Source organism: Prionailurus bengalensis, chromosome D3 (genome assembly GCF_016509475.1).
Source record: "Prionailurus bengalensis isolate Pbe53 chromosome D3, Fcat_Pben_1.1_paternal_pri, whole genome shotgun sequence".
NCBI lineage: Eukaryota > Metazoa > Chordata > Mammalia > Carnivora > Felidae > Prionailurus > Prionailurus bengalensis.
Window position 1 is genome coordinate 7,704,506 of NC_057356.1, and position 15,097 is coordinate 7,719,602.

General features: G+C 45.2%; 1 protein-coding gene across 1 annotated transcript in view; it reads right to left on the minus strand.

Annotated features, from left to right (window-relative positions):
- TMEM120B (transmembrane protein 120B) overlaps positions 1-7,881 on the minus strand; it is a 41,388-nt gene extending 33,507 nt beyond the window's left edge. The window contains 1 exon segment of the mRNA XM_043557520.1: positions 7,693-7,881. Within this exon segment, the coding sequence (XP_043413455.1) occupies positions 7,693-7,761 (69 nt within the window). The 5' untranslated portion in view covers positions 7,762-7,881.
- Between the last annotated feature and the right edge of the window lie 7,216 nt (positions 7,882-15,097).

Genomic DNA, 15,097 nt, shown 5'->3' on the forward strand with positions numbered 1-15,097 from the left:
CGCTCTCAGCATAGGGTGCAGGGAGTACCAGCTTATTAAATGTGATTGACTCCCACATCAAGTTGCAACCTCTAAAAATAACCCAGAATGCTGGGGGCACCAAAGCAGACAAGCAGCTGCAGAAGAAAGTACTCCATTTGGGAGTACAAAGCAAACTCCCACCCCCTAACTGTCTAGTTCAAGGCCAAAGAAAAGAAACACATTTGACAGACTATCTAAGGATGGAGCTTTAAAGGAGAAAAAAGAGAATAATTATAAGGAAACATTGCCAGTAAAGAATCAAATGCTAACTATATAAATTTAATCAAAATATCTAAAAGAGAAAATACAAGCATAGTACAATAATCAATTCAGCAGTAAATAATATTTGCATGGTCATGATCATGTAAGTGACTGACAGTGAACCTATAGAGCTGTTTTTCCCTTTTTTTTTTTTTTTAAGTTTTATTTATTTAATCTCTACACCCAACGTGGGGCTTGAACTCACAGCCCTGATATCAAAAATTGTATGCTCTTCTGAATGAGTCAGTCAGGCACCCCAGAGCTGCTTTTCTTTATAAGCCTTTTGGTACTGTTGGGTTACTTTTTGGTCTCCTGCTTATTTACTATGAAATATTTCAGGCATACAAAAAAAGAAAAGAAAATCATATAATTAGTAGAAAATAAACATGAACACCCATATTCTCACCCTCAGTTTAAGAAATAATAGTTGGGGGAGGGGCACCTGGGTGGCTCAGTTGGTTAATCAGCCGACTTCACCTCAGGTCATGATTTCATGGTTTTTGGGTTCAAGCCCCACATTGGGCTCTGTGCTGACAGCTCTAAGCCTGCTTCAGATCCCATGTCTCTCACTCTCTCTCTTCCCTCCCCCCACTCACACACTCTTTCTGTCAAAAATAAATGAATAGGGGTGCCTGGGTGGCATAGTTATGCATCTGACTTCGGCTCAGGTCATGATCTCACAGCCTGTGTGTGAGTCCAAGCCCCGCATCGGGTTCTGTGCTGACAGCTTGGAGCCTGGAACCTGCTTCAGATTCTGTCTCCCTCTTAATCTGCCCCTCCCCTGCTCATGCTCGCTCTCTCTCTCTCTCTCTCTCTCTCTCTCAAAAATAAATAAACATTAAAAAATTTTTTAAATAAATGAATAAACATTAAAAAGAAAAAAAAGACAGAAATAATCGTTGGGGCACCCGGGTGACTCAGTTGGTTAAGCATCTGATTTTGGCTCAGATCATGATCTCACCATGGCTTGTGAGTTTGATTGCCTTGTCAGGCTCTCTGCTGTCAGATCCCCTGTCCCCCTCTCTCTGCCCCTCCCTCCCTCAAAAATAAACATTAGCAAAAGGAAATATAGTGCAAGAGAGTTAAAAGCACCTATGTATACTTTCTATATGGTATCCCTATCCTCTGCCCCCAAAGAGGGGGACCCCTCTGCTGGTTATTTCTGCCCCCATGCCCACCCCAGATCAATCCTGTCTTTCTCTGTGCCCTATGAGGCTGACCCCTGTGGACTGCATCTCCCAGACTCCCTTGCCCTGCCTCCTACTTGGGTTTAGCCAATGGATGCACAGTGGGAGGAGAGAGAAACTGGGGTATTTATTCCTTCTGCCTCCTTTCTGCTTTACTGCAGCCTTCAACCATCACAGCTCCTGTCCTGCAGCATCTCTTTCCCAGCAACAGACTTTGGCAAGCTCTGGTGATGGTCCCCCCTTCCCTCTGCCGCTTTAGGAACAGGACTGGCCCCAGCTCTAGCGGCCTCACTCTTAAACCACCACACCTCTGTAAACAGCCCCTTCCTTAAACTTCTTTCAGTGACACCCTTCAGGGAGAGTCATTTGCTTCTCACCAGCCCCCCTCCCCCAATCTCCACCCTACTGAATCTGGCCCATATCACTCCCTTGTACTATATATATGTATCAGCAAGCAATACATGGTATTGTTCTGAATGCTTTTTAACTTTATCATACACGTCATACTATATGTATGTCTCTGCAACTTTCCATTCAATGTTGCTCTTCTTTTAAAAACATTTATCCCTGTTGACACATGTAGTTCCAGTTTATTCATTCTGCTCATTGCACCTTACTCTATGGATGTTCAGTGGAATAATCCATTCTCAAGAACATTTAGGTTTCCAGCGTTTAGCTGTTATAAACAAGTTTTCTGAGAATTCTTGTACATCTCTATTTGAATTTTTAACTTGGTGGATATGTATTGCTTCTAAACATGTAGAATGGATTAAAAGAGAGAGAGAGAAGCACTAACATTGGCTCTATGAGCTGGAATGCCTATACCTTCTTTCCTACACAGTAATTACCACCCTTTTATACCACGTATAGGAGACAAACAAGCGAGTTTCCATTGGAGGCGGAGGCAATCTGCTGCCTTTCCTGTTCTCTGAGGCCCCAAGCTCTGCCCCAGTGGGAAGATGAGGTTAATGACTCCAAGTCCCAGCATGGTTGTGAAACATCTGGAAATGCCTGATTAACACAGCGTGGCTGAATCGTTAGATCCAGAACTGGGAAGTCACAACCAAAGCCAGCATTTATTGCAAGAATTGCCAGCAATGGAACCTCATGGCATTTTCAGATAGAGCTCCGGCCCAGGAGCATTGCGAGTGGGTGGGCAACCCAGTACATTGCAACAGAGCCACGGCCACCACCAAAATGTGGTGCCTGATAGCTGTGCTTCTCTCTAGTGGTAAGATTACTTTCATATGGTTTTCTTTCCAAGGAATCCAGTTCAAATAAAGATTTCTGGATGCTGAGTATACCTACCTAAGACTCATCACCATGAAAACACTAAGGATGGCAAGATGAGTTCACCTACACTGCGTCAATTCTATACTGGAAAATATTCCAAGTCACATGCCAGGATGTCACATGCCAGGATTGATTAGTGATGTCTGATATAGGAGCAGTAAATGAGAGTACTAGACATGTGTGTCAGACGTTTGGGAGTCCGGAGAGCCTAACTCTTCATATCCAGAGTCTGCCACTTCTTAGCTAAGTTATGTAATCTCTTTGTACCTCAGTTTCCTCAGCTGTGAAAGGGTTAGGAGATGAGATATATGTGGGGTGCCCAGGTGGCTCAGTCAGTTAAGTGTCCAACTTTGGCTCAGGTCATGATCTCATGGTTTGTGAGTTTGAGCCCCACATTGGGCTCTACAATAACAGTGCGGAGCCTACTTGGGATTCTCCCTCTCTCTTTGCCCCTCCCTCATTTGTGCTCTCTAAACAAATAAATAAACTTTAAAAAAAAAAAAGCAGGTATATGTAACAGGCCATGTACTGTTTTTTTTAAATCAGTTTTATTGAGGTATAATTTACATATCAATTCATCAATTTTCAGTTATACAACTCAATGAATTCTGGAAAATATATACAATTGTGTAAACACCACCACAATCACGACATAAATCAAAGGTTCACAAACTTTGCTGGTTCACCACGCTCTTGATGTCTCAGTAAACTTTTCACAGTCCTCAGGCCAAATAATTGAAAAGTATTTATGCCCTAACAACTTAGTAGCCTTTTGGGGAAAAAAAAAGAATACTCAGAAACTGACAAATCTTTTTTATTTCATTCTGGAATAACCAAAATTATTTACTAATGGAATGTGTGTGCCTATTGGGCTCTGCACAAATTCTCAACCTTTGGAATTGGATTGGACACTCTCACCCTCATTTCGTGTTCCACATTGATTTTCACATAATACTTGATTTTAATCACAGACCGCTAAAAACCTAACTACACAAAGATATGACATCATTAATAAGAATGTAGCATGGGGCACCTGGGTGGCTCAGTCGGTTGAGCATCTGACTTCGGCTCATGACTTCATGATCTCACAGTTTGTGAGTTCAAGACCCGTGTCGGGCTCTGGGCTGACAGCTCGGAGCCTAGAGCCTGCTTCAGATTCTGTGTCTCCCTCTCTCTCTGCCCCTCCCCAGCTTACACTCTTTCTCTCTCTCTCAAAAATAAATAAACATTAAAAAAAATTAAAAAATAAATAAGAATGTAGTGTGATTTAACATGCAGGGGTGAACTATCCCAAGTTAGTTTAAGCGGTATATGACAGATGTCACTGTGTTTCCCTTAAAGATTTAAATTATCTTGGGGGGACTGGGTAGCTCAGTTGATTAAACCTCTGACTTCGGCTCAGGGCATGATCGCACAGTTTGTGAGTTCAAGCCCCGCATTGGGCTGTATGCTGACAGCTCAGAGCCTGGAGCCTACTTTGGATTCTCTGTCTCCCTCTTTCTCTGCCCCTTCCCTGCTCATGCTCTCTCTGTCTCAAAAATAACAACAACAACAGTGAAAAAAAAAAAAAGAGTATAGACTCTGATATTCAGCAGCCTGGGTTTGAATCCTGACTCCAGTACTTATAAGACATGTGACTTTGGGTATATGATTTTCCCTCTGTAAAATGGGATAAAAGGATCTACTTCATAGGGCTTTGATAAAATAATACTGGCCTTTTTGCATCTATCCCGTCTCTCTCATGTCTATTCTATACACAGCAGCCAGAGGGATGCCCATTTCATTGGTAGAAAAAAAACAAAAATCTTTACAGTGGCCTACCAGGCCCCTGTATTTCTGTGAGGTCAGGTTTAGGGAGAGGCCTCTTCAGGCTACCTCCTTCCTGGACGGGGAAGGATGGGGTCAGGTTTCCAGTGATGCAAGGCAGGAAATGCTTATTAAATCACCTGCCATGGTGTCTGTAAGTGACCTTCTGTGGTCACACCACAGGCCACAGGGCCAAACGAGTTGGTCTCAGACCAATGCTCAATTCACCAGCATAGCTGAAACCCTAACGAGCCAAACCAAAAACAAAGTCCCCATAACCACTTGACCTTGCCCCTGAGTCTAGTGAGGCCCTGGCAGAGGCAAATCACAGTCAAAAGAAAACAGATCCTTTCCTTTAGAAAGTCCCAGAGATGATAACTTTTTTTTTTTAGTGGGGGAGGGGGAATTCCAAAGACCTTTCAAATCCTCTGGGGTCTGACAATTAGGTTTCCTCTTTCCTGCCTTCATTTGAAAAAGGTAAGGAGAGGTGAAACACAGAAACTTTAGCTATGACCCCAAGAAAGACAGAATCAAAGAGACACAAACATGAAACCCCAAAATCCCAGATTCTAGGGCAAATATAGGAAAATTAAGATAGAAAGGAATTTTCTAGTAAAAAAAAAATCTATATATCCATATATCTCCTTCCTTTCTAGTTCCAATCTGTCCACCTGACTACCTGTTGTGACCTCCTTTTTCCCCAATAAATGTCTCATATCTGAGGGTCTGTCCAGCATATACACAATGACAATATATACCCTACTTACTTTTTAAAAAATGTATTCTCCTTTATTATTATTTTTTTAATGTTTATTTATTTTTGAGAGAGAGAGAGAGAGAGACAGAGCGCAAGCAGGGGCAGAGAGAGAGGGAGACACTGAATCCGAAGCAGGCTTCAGGTTCCAAGCTGTCAGCACAGAGCCCAACGCAGGGCTCGAAAGCACGAACTGCGATAAAGTGACCTGAACCGAAGCTGGATGCCCAACCGACCGAGCCACCCAGGCGCCCCTATACCCTACTTACTATCCTCAAATCCCATTGACTTCCAGCTCAGGAGTTCAAAGCTCTCGCATTCATTATGGGGGATGTGGAGGTGAGGAGAGAGAGAGAGACTCCCAGCACACTGATAGACATCGGAACTAAGCATTTAAAGCACTAAGTTCTAGTGTCAGCTTTACCACTAAAAGAGCTGTGTGACCCCAGTTGAGTCCATTAGCATTCCCAAGCTTCAGCTTCCTCGTCTATGAACTGAAGTTATAGACAGTGCTTTTGCTCTATGACCTTGACCCATGCTGCTGGGGACTCGGTGGCTTTCCATCCATCACTGACCTCTGACCCAGCAGTGGTCCACCAAAGCCTGAAGCCAGCAAGGTCCCTCTTCCCCAAAGGCTCCGTCGATTCCCATTCCTCCACTGCTGAAGAACTGAGTAGGTGACATCACAGTTTCCCCTTATACAACCCTTGCTGTGCACCACGGGACAAAATCCAGAATCCCCAACTCCTGTCTCTCACACAACTGAAACCCAACGATACCAAGTAAGAACACAACAACAAATCAAACGTCTCCTTTGCAAGCTCTGCCTGCCAAGACTAGTTATCTAATTGCTGTTGATTGCATTAATTGCAGGGCTCTGAAGTGTTGAGACAACTCCGTGTAGTGTAAGGCAGGGCAAGGGAAAGGAATTCATGAACAAAACGGTACAGTAAAACTCTTCTTCTACTCCAGACCCTAACGCCCCTTCCATGGCTCCAAGGCTGAACGTGACTTGAGAGCCCAGTAGGACAAAGTATTAAGAAGCAGCTGAATCTTCTCGATAGGACAGGAGCTAGAAGGATCCACTGGGAACTGGGTGGGCCCCAAGCCCTGGACTTAAGGGGAGGGCACCACCCCACACATGATGCACAGGCCAAGAACAGCATACTGGTTCTGGATACCCTAACCTCTGCTCATGCCTGAAACGGAGCCCCCCCCCCCACCCCCCACCCCTCACCTTCCTGCTCAGTCTCTTCAGGACCCTCCTCTTTAAACATTGGGGCCTACTGCCACATGTCTAGAAGACCCATCACAGACAATCTCCTCTTCCCTCCTCTAGACACTATAAGAAGCCAACCAACTGCAGACAAGAGCTACATGGACAGGGAAAATGTCATTGCTCCAGAATAGGAAGAAGTGGGGTGGGGCTGTGCAATGATTTCAGGCAAACAGAGCCCAACTCCAGAGAAGTACCTGGAGAGGAAAAAGCCCCATCTCCAAAAATGATCCAGGAGTCCCTCTCGGCCAACCCCAAGGTTTCAAAGGAGGTGTCTCTAGTCACCTCAGTAGGTAGCTGAGACCTCTCTGAACCTCCTTTGGATTAACTCCTCCGGCCAGGCTCCCACAGGGGCAATACCATTCTCTCAAGAGGCCTTGCTTACATCTGCCCTCACCCCACCCTGGGTAAGGTTCTGGGCCAGATGGGGGAGGGCGGGGAGCAGCCTCTATCACCGAGGGAGGCAACCCAGCTGTCAGAACTGACAGATGTCATCCAGAACGCCAAACTCAGCCTGCAGCAGCGGCAGAGAGGAGGGCACAGACACCAGAGCCCCAAAGACGCAGAACAAGGGTCCCCAATCCCTGAGCAAAGCCTAGGGCTTCAAGGTGAACGGCTCCCAAGCACATCTCTTAAAATGTAGTTGCAGAAGAGAGAGCTGCCCCACCAGAATAGGAGTTGAGCTGCCGAGAGTGGGGTTAGGAGAGACCCCTGCGGAGGTGGGGGCTGGGCTGTTCTCTGAATCCCAGCACATATCTGTGCCCACAGGCTTCCCTTACATGACACACCTGGAACTTCCCCTCAGAGACCACAGACCAACTTTCTGCAGAGGAGGAGGTGCGCGAGAGCAAAGAGCCGGTGCGAAGGCGGGATAATGGGGGGCTACGACAGGGCGCCCCAAGTGGGTGAAGAATTGAAGTGCTGGAAGATAGGAGGATGCTGGCCCACGCGGACGACCAACTCCCAGGGCCTAGCCAGGGGCACCCCCCCCACCCCGACCCTGACGGGCCCCACCGCCCCGGCTGGGGAAGCAGGAAGGGAAAGGCACTGCACCGCAGGTACCAGAGCTGCCCAACCAGGTGGCCCGGCCCTACCTGCAGTTCCTGAAATTCTCCCTCCAGCTCATGCCACTCGCGCTCGCAACGCTCCAGCTGGCCGGACATGGTGCGGCGGTGCGAGGCGGCGGCGGCGGCTCCCGCAGCGTGGCGCGACTGGCCGCCAGCACCACAGCCCGTCCGCTCGCCGGCCGCCTTCGGAGACACCAGCTGTTCCTGCGCAGCCGGAGCCACGCGCGCACCTGACGTCACAGCCCCCGCCCCGGCGGCCGCCCCACCCCCTCGCCGGGGAGGCAGGCCCCGCGCATGCGCACGCACTTCCCCCCGGCTCCGCCCCCGCGCGCCGGCTGGGGGACCGCTGTAGTTCTGCAGGTCTTGGCGGGTCTGTTGCTGCCCCCTTGAGAGTGCTTATGCTTTTCCAGAATCTCTCCTAGTTGGGCTAGGGGCTAGGGAACTTGTCCTCAAACTGCATTTGCCGAACTTATTTTACTTAGGTTGTGTTTATTTGGGGTGTCTGAGTCGGGAGGGAGGAAGATTTTGGGGAGGTGAAAGCTCACCACCTCTTGGCATTGCCTGACCGGAGCCAAAGCCAACGGCCCAGAATGCTAGAACTGACATTGACCATCCAGCAAGGTCGCCAGGCAAGGCCGAGGAGGGCCCCGTCGTCTCATGGTGTCGTTATTTACTGCAACTAATTCATCCTAGATTCCTGCCCTCTAAGACTCTAGGTGACTCTTTTGACAGCTGTTTCTGTCGCTCAAATGACACAATTGCATCCCCTCCCCTTCATGGTCCTACAAGATCTATCCCTGCCTAACTTCCCAGTCACATCTCCTATCTCACCTCCCTGGATCAGTACTTCCCAGCCAGTTTTTTCTCTTCCTGTCCTTGCATGGAACATTCCCTCTAAATCTTCACATGGTTGCCTTTTTCTCATCATTCAAGCCTTAATTCAATGACACCTGTATTAATTTCCTAGGGCTGCGGCAGCACGTGGCTGACTCAATCCATGCAAGAGCATGCAACTCTTGATCTCAGGGTTATGAGTTCAAGCCCCACATTGATCACCCAGCCTACTTAAATTACAAAAGAAAAAAGAAAAAAAAATTCAGGGCACCTGGGTAGCTTAGCCTGTTAAGCGTTGGACTCTTAATTTCAGCTCGGGTCATGATCTCATGGTTCATGGTATCTAGCCCATAGACAGGCTCCCTGCTGTCAGTGCAGAGCCTGCTTGGGAGTCTCTCTCCCTCTCTTTTTGCCCCTCCCCACTCGCCCTCGCTCTCAAAATAAATAAACATTTTTTAAAAATTCCTAGGGCTGCCTTTTACCACAAATTGCACTGTTTAGATACCACAAACTGAGTGGCTTAAACAATAGAAATCTATTCTCTCACAGTTCTGGAGGCTAGAAGTATGAAATCAAGGTGTCAGCAAAGACATGCTCCAACCCTGTGTAAAATCTTTCCATGCTTCTTCCTGGCTTGTGGTGGCACTCAGTCCTTAGCATTCCTTGCCTTGTAGTTCATCCCTCCATTCTCTGCCTCTGTCGTTACGTGACCTTCCCTGCGTGTCCTCTCCTAAGGACACCATTTTTTTTTAAATACGTATTTTTGAGAGACACCGTGCCAGTGGGGGAGGGACAGAGAGAGAGGGAGAGGGAGAATCCCAAACTCTGCTGATAGCTCAGAGCTGGACACGGGGCTCAACCTCACAAATCGTGAGATCATGACCTGAACCCAAATCACGAGTCAGATGCTCAATGAACTGAGCCACCCAGGTGCCCCCCTAAAGGACACCAATCTTATTAGGTTCAAGGGTCCATCCCACTCCAGAATGACTTCATCTAAGCTTAACTAATTACATCTGCAAAGACCGTTTCCAAATAAGATCACATTCTGAGGTAGTGGGTATTAGAACCTCAGCATATCTTTCTGGAGGATACAATTTAAACTGTAACAATACCTCTGAAAAAAAGACCTTTCCTGAATATCCAGAGCTTCATGCCTCCTCCCAGTGATTCATATGTCACCTGTCTTATTTCCTTCATAAAAGTGTTTGTCTCCATGTTGGTTGTATGTATCCCTCCGTGGGTATATAATCTGCTCGAGATCTCAGGGATCGTGTCTTTGTCTTGGTCATCATCGTATTCCCAGAGCTTGGCACATAGTAGGCCCTTAATAAATATCTGCTGAAGGAATAAACATGAAAGATGCAAAGCCTCTCAACTTTTGGGGTTCAGAGACCACTCTAAGAACTCTGAATGGGAAATATACACATAAACACATAGAGAAATATTTGGAATTCTTTTTTTTAATGTGTATTTATTTTTTAGAGAGACAGAATGCAAGCAGAAGAGGAGCAGAGAGAGGAGACACAGAATCCAAAGCAGGCTCCAGGCTCTGAGCTGTCAGCACAGAGCCCCACATGGGGCTCAAACTTACGAACCAGGAAATCGTGACCTGAGCCAAAGTCAGACGCTTAACCCACTGAGCTACCCAGGTGCCTCCAAATGTTTGGAATTCTTAACTAAGGCCTGAAGAAGAGTGTGACTTAAGATTCCCAGATAATTAGTGATGGACTTTGAATTATATTCTCATCATTGAGGGTTGGAACTTCAATATATCTTTGGGAGCCACAATTCAATTCATAACAACGCCTCTCAATAAAGGTGAAACAAGTCTTGTTCGTGTGCCTGGTTATTATTGATTGGGCTGATTATGAATAAAACCACTATAAACATTTATGTAATTTTTTAATTAAGAAAAAGATGATTTTACATTAAAATCAAAACTTTTAAATTTAATTTAATCATTTAGAGTAATCTCTACGCCCAACATGGGGCTCAAATTTACAACCCCAAGATCGAGAGTCGCAGACTCTACTGACTGAACCAGTCAAGCACCCCTAAAATCCTAACTTTTATTTTGAAAAATGGGAAAATCTGGCCATTCCAGATGGGCTCACATTCCTGCATGGTAATGGGCTGGAACAGAATAAAGATATCTCCTTCACAATGGGCTGGCCAGTGGCCACAGTCCTCACCATGCTCAACTACATTGCCCCAACTACTTCACGTATTTTTGTAAACTGTAGTCCTCAGACATTTGAATTTGAGACTCCCGATATAATATGTCATGAGGATTGCAAAACCATATAAATCACTTAAATGGTGAAAAAAAAAAAAACGGAAAAAGGTTTATTTAATTGGGATTAGTGGAATCAAAACGGAAACATAGGGCCTTGAAGATGAGTAAAGTGTCACCAAGCAGAGAATTGGGGAAGATGCCCTTTCACTTCAGCTTGCAGCGACTCAATCCAAGCAGGTCCACCTGCCCCAGGCTGCCTGTGGGCAGGAGAGGCTGGCTCTGCCCGCCAGGGAATCTGGGCAGGTGCACCTTATCTGCAGGCTGGCCAGCGGTCAGGCTGCAAATCTAAGTGACTGTTTTCTCTGTGGGGTCAGGACTCAGAATGCATTATTCACGAGCCCTTTTGTAGATGGCAGGGGCTGGCCACCCCAATCGGTGTAGCCAGTGGGTGCCAGAAGTATCAGGTCTTACCCGACTGCCACTCTGTCCTGGTTCCTACCCGAAGTGCTTTCAGATTCACTTGTCAGCTCCTTGGAATTGGATCTGGCTCTATTTATGGACTTTGATCATGAGGGGTGAGAAAGTGTGTTATCCTCCTCATCCCTGCCCACGCCACCAAGGGAAAATCTCTCCTATTTGTTCTCTTTAAGACATTCTACTTAGGAACCTGTCAGTCTGAGACGTTGTACAACCAGCTGGGAAGAGTCATAAAAGTAGCAAACACAGGGGCACCTGGGTGGCTCAGTCGGTTAAGCGTCTGACTTTGGCTCGGGTCATGATCTCGCAGTTTGTGAGTTCGAGCCCCGCATCGGGCTCTGTGCTGACAGCTCGGAGCCTGGAGCCTGCTTTGGATTCTGTCTCCCTCTCTCTCTGCCCCTCCTCTGCTCATGCTCTGTCTCTCTCTGTCTCTCAATAATAAATAAATGTTAAAAAAAAAAAAAAAAAGAGGAAATGTTTATTTTTTTTAATTTTTTTTAATGTTTTATTTGTTTTTGAGACAGAGAGAGACAGAGCATGAACAGGGGAGGGGCAGAGAGAAAGGGAGACACAGAATTCGAAGCAGGCTCCAGGCTCTGAGCCGTCAGCACAGAGACCGATGAGGGGCTCGAACTCACGAACCGTGAGATCATGACCTGAGCCAAAGTCGGACGCTTAACTGACTGAGCCACCCAGGCGCCCCGAAGAGGAAGTGTTTAAAAAAAAAAAAAGTAGCAAACACATAGAAAGCACTATGTGTCTAGTGCTCTTGTATACACTTTATGTATATGCCTTAATGCATTAAGTCTTCACAACAGCTTGAGGAAGGACCTCTATTCTCCCTGTTTGACAGGTGAATATTCTAAGGCATAGTTTCTCCAACTTAAAAAAAAAAAAGGTTATTTATTTTGAGAGAGAGAGAGAATTCATGAGTGGGGGAAGGACAGAGAGAGAGAGAGAGGGAGAGAATCCCAAGCAGTCTCCATGCTGTCAGCATACAGCCAATTCAGGGCTTGATCTCAGGAACCATGAGATCATGACCTGAGCCGAAACCAAGAGTCAGATGTTTAACTGACTGAGACACACAGGCACCCCAGTTTCTTCAACTTTTGATATGACCAACAACTACCTTTTGAAGATCTCGTTAAATGCAGATTCTGATTCAGTAGGCTCTAGGAAGGGCCAGAGGTCCTGTAATTCTACGAGCTCCCAGCCAATATCACTGGTCCAAGGACATTTTAAATAGCAAGTGTCCAAGTTGCAAAGAGGTGAAGGAACTTACCCAAGATCATCCAGCTACTGGTAGCTGTGTTATGTACACATTACAAGACGCCAAGAGCTAATTCTAAAAAAAGTCCAAGGAGAACTGAAAATTCCAGGGACTTTTCCTTCATCTGCTTCCCACAAATGCCCTTGCTCAAAATAGTCCCCAAAATTTTAACAAGCAACTTGTGCAAAGATGTTTATAGCAGCACTTTTTAGATCAGCCAAGCACTGGAAACATCCCAAATGCCCCACAACAGAGAAACAGTGAAGTAAGCTATAGTCTAGTTCATGCAATAATATATAGCTATTGAGATGATCACTATGGGACTAAATGAATGCCTATAAACAAGTATATTAAATCATGATAAGTAAAAAAGTATATCCCAGGAGCGCCTGGGTGGCTCAGTCAGTTAAGTGTCCAACTTCGGCTCAGATCTCATGGTTTGTGAGTTTGAGACCCTCATCGGGCTCTGTGCTGACAGCTCAGAGCCTGGAGCCCGCTTTGGATTCTGTGTCTCCCTCTCTCTCTCTGCCCCTCCCCAGCTTGTGCTCTCTCTCTCTCTCTCTCTCTCTCAAAAATAAACCTTAAAGAAAAAAAAAAAAGTAGAGCCCAAAATAATGTGTATATACTGATTAAAGGCACATGGTCATTTGTGCACCCTAAAAAAGACTGGGTGAATTTAGTGTAAGAGAAACACTTGATCACATAAATTGATGGGATTTTTTTTCCTGAAATCTTTGTCACTGTTTGATAAATTTTAAGCCCCTATCTTTCTGTTCACAGGTTTATAATGAAACAGCAAACATGAGTATTAAATTACATTTATTTAATGTTTACTCTTCAGGTATCAAAATACCCTTTCTGTCCTTATTCAGTTATTTGCATTACTGGACCTACCTAGGGCTAAAAGTCCTGGGGCTTGATGGGGGTGTGATTTATTTGGCCCAGCCAGACAAACAAGAGTTCAAATCCCAGCTCTCGCATTTGCCAGATGCATGACCCTGAGTCCATAATTCATTTTCTCTATGAACTGGGGGTTGCTCTCTTAGGACTGTTGTGAGGATTAATGCATTGACATAAATAAAGTGCCCAACACTATGTAAGTACCAGAAATTACTGACTATAGATTTGGGTTTTTTAAAAAATTAAACATTAAAAAATAAATAAAAAATAAATTTAAAAGTAAGCATTTTATTTTGGTATAATCTTAGATTTGCAAAGCTGCAAAGATAGTACAGAGAGTTCCTATGTACTCTTCACTCAGTTTTCCCTCTTGCTGACAATTTACATAACCATGGCAGCTTTATCAAAACCAAGAAATTAACACAGGCAATTATTATAAACTAAATCCCAGACTTTGTTCAGATTTTTCCAGTTTTTCCATTGATGTCCTTTTCCTGTTCCAGAATTCAACCTGACGTTGAATTTAGGCATCGTGTCTCCAGAGTCTCCTCTCCTCTGTGATAGTAACTCAGTGCTTCCTTGGTTTTCATGACCTTGACAGTTTTGAATAGTATATATTGTTGTTCTTGTTGTTTTTAAGTAATCTCTACACCCAGCGTGGGACTCAGATTCACAACCCCAAGATCAAGAGTCACATGCTCCACCAACTGAGCCAGCCAGGTGCCCCTATATATTGTTTTAACAATAGCTTTATTGAGATATTGTGTTGGTTAAATTCATATGTCAACTTGACTAGGCCACACTTTAAAGTTTTTTTGAGAGAGAGGGAGACAGAGAGGGAGCGAGTGCATGCAGGGGAGGGGCAGAGAGAGAGAGGGAGAGAGAGACTCCCAAGCACTGACAGTGTGGAGCCCGACTCAGGGCTGGAACTCATGAACCATGAGATCATGACCTGATCCGAAGTCAGACGCTTAACCGACAGAGCCACCCAGGCGCCCCAGGTCTTGTCTCTTCTCTTGGTATCACCAAGGAGTGGAATTGCTGAGTCAGATGGTAATTGCTTTTAACATTTTGAAGCACTGCCAAACCTTTTTCCAAAGGTGCCCCACCATTTCACACCCTCACTGGCAATGCACAAAGACTCCAATTTCTCTACATCCTTGTCAACACTTGTTATTGACTGTCATCTTAGTCATCCTTGCAGTTTTGTGTGAAGTGTATCTCACTGTGGCTTTGATTTTGTGTTTTCCTAATCACTAAAAATGTTGAGTGTCTTTTCATGTGTTTGTGGACCGCTAGTATATCTTCTTTTGGAGAAATGTCTGTTCTAATCTTTTGCTCATTTTAAAATGGGATTATTTCCCTTTTTATTGTTGACTTGTAAGGGTTCTTTATATATTCTGGATACAAGTCCCTTATATACACAATTGCAAATATTTTCTCCCTTTCTGTGAGTTGATTATACTTCTATATAAAAATGTTTTAACTTATTCAACAATCTCAAACTTAAAGAAAAGCTGCAAGTACAGTACAAAGAACTTTTTTTCCGGGCCCATTTTAGATTGCTGATCTGCTTTGCTGCTTTGCTTTGCCCCATCACTCCTGAATACGTTAGTGAGCATTTCCCATAATCGAGAACATTCTCCTCAGGGCACCTGGGTGGCTCAGTCAGTTAAGTGTCCAACTTCAGCTCAGGTCATGATCTCGCAGTT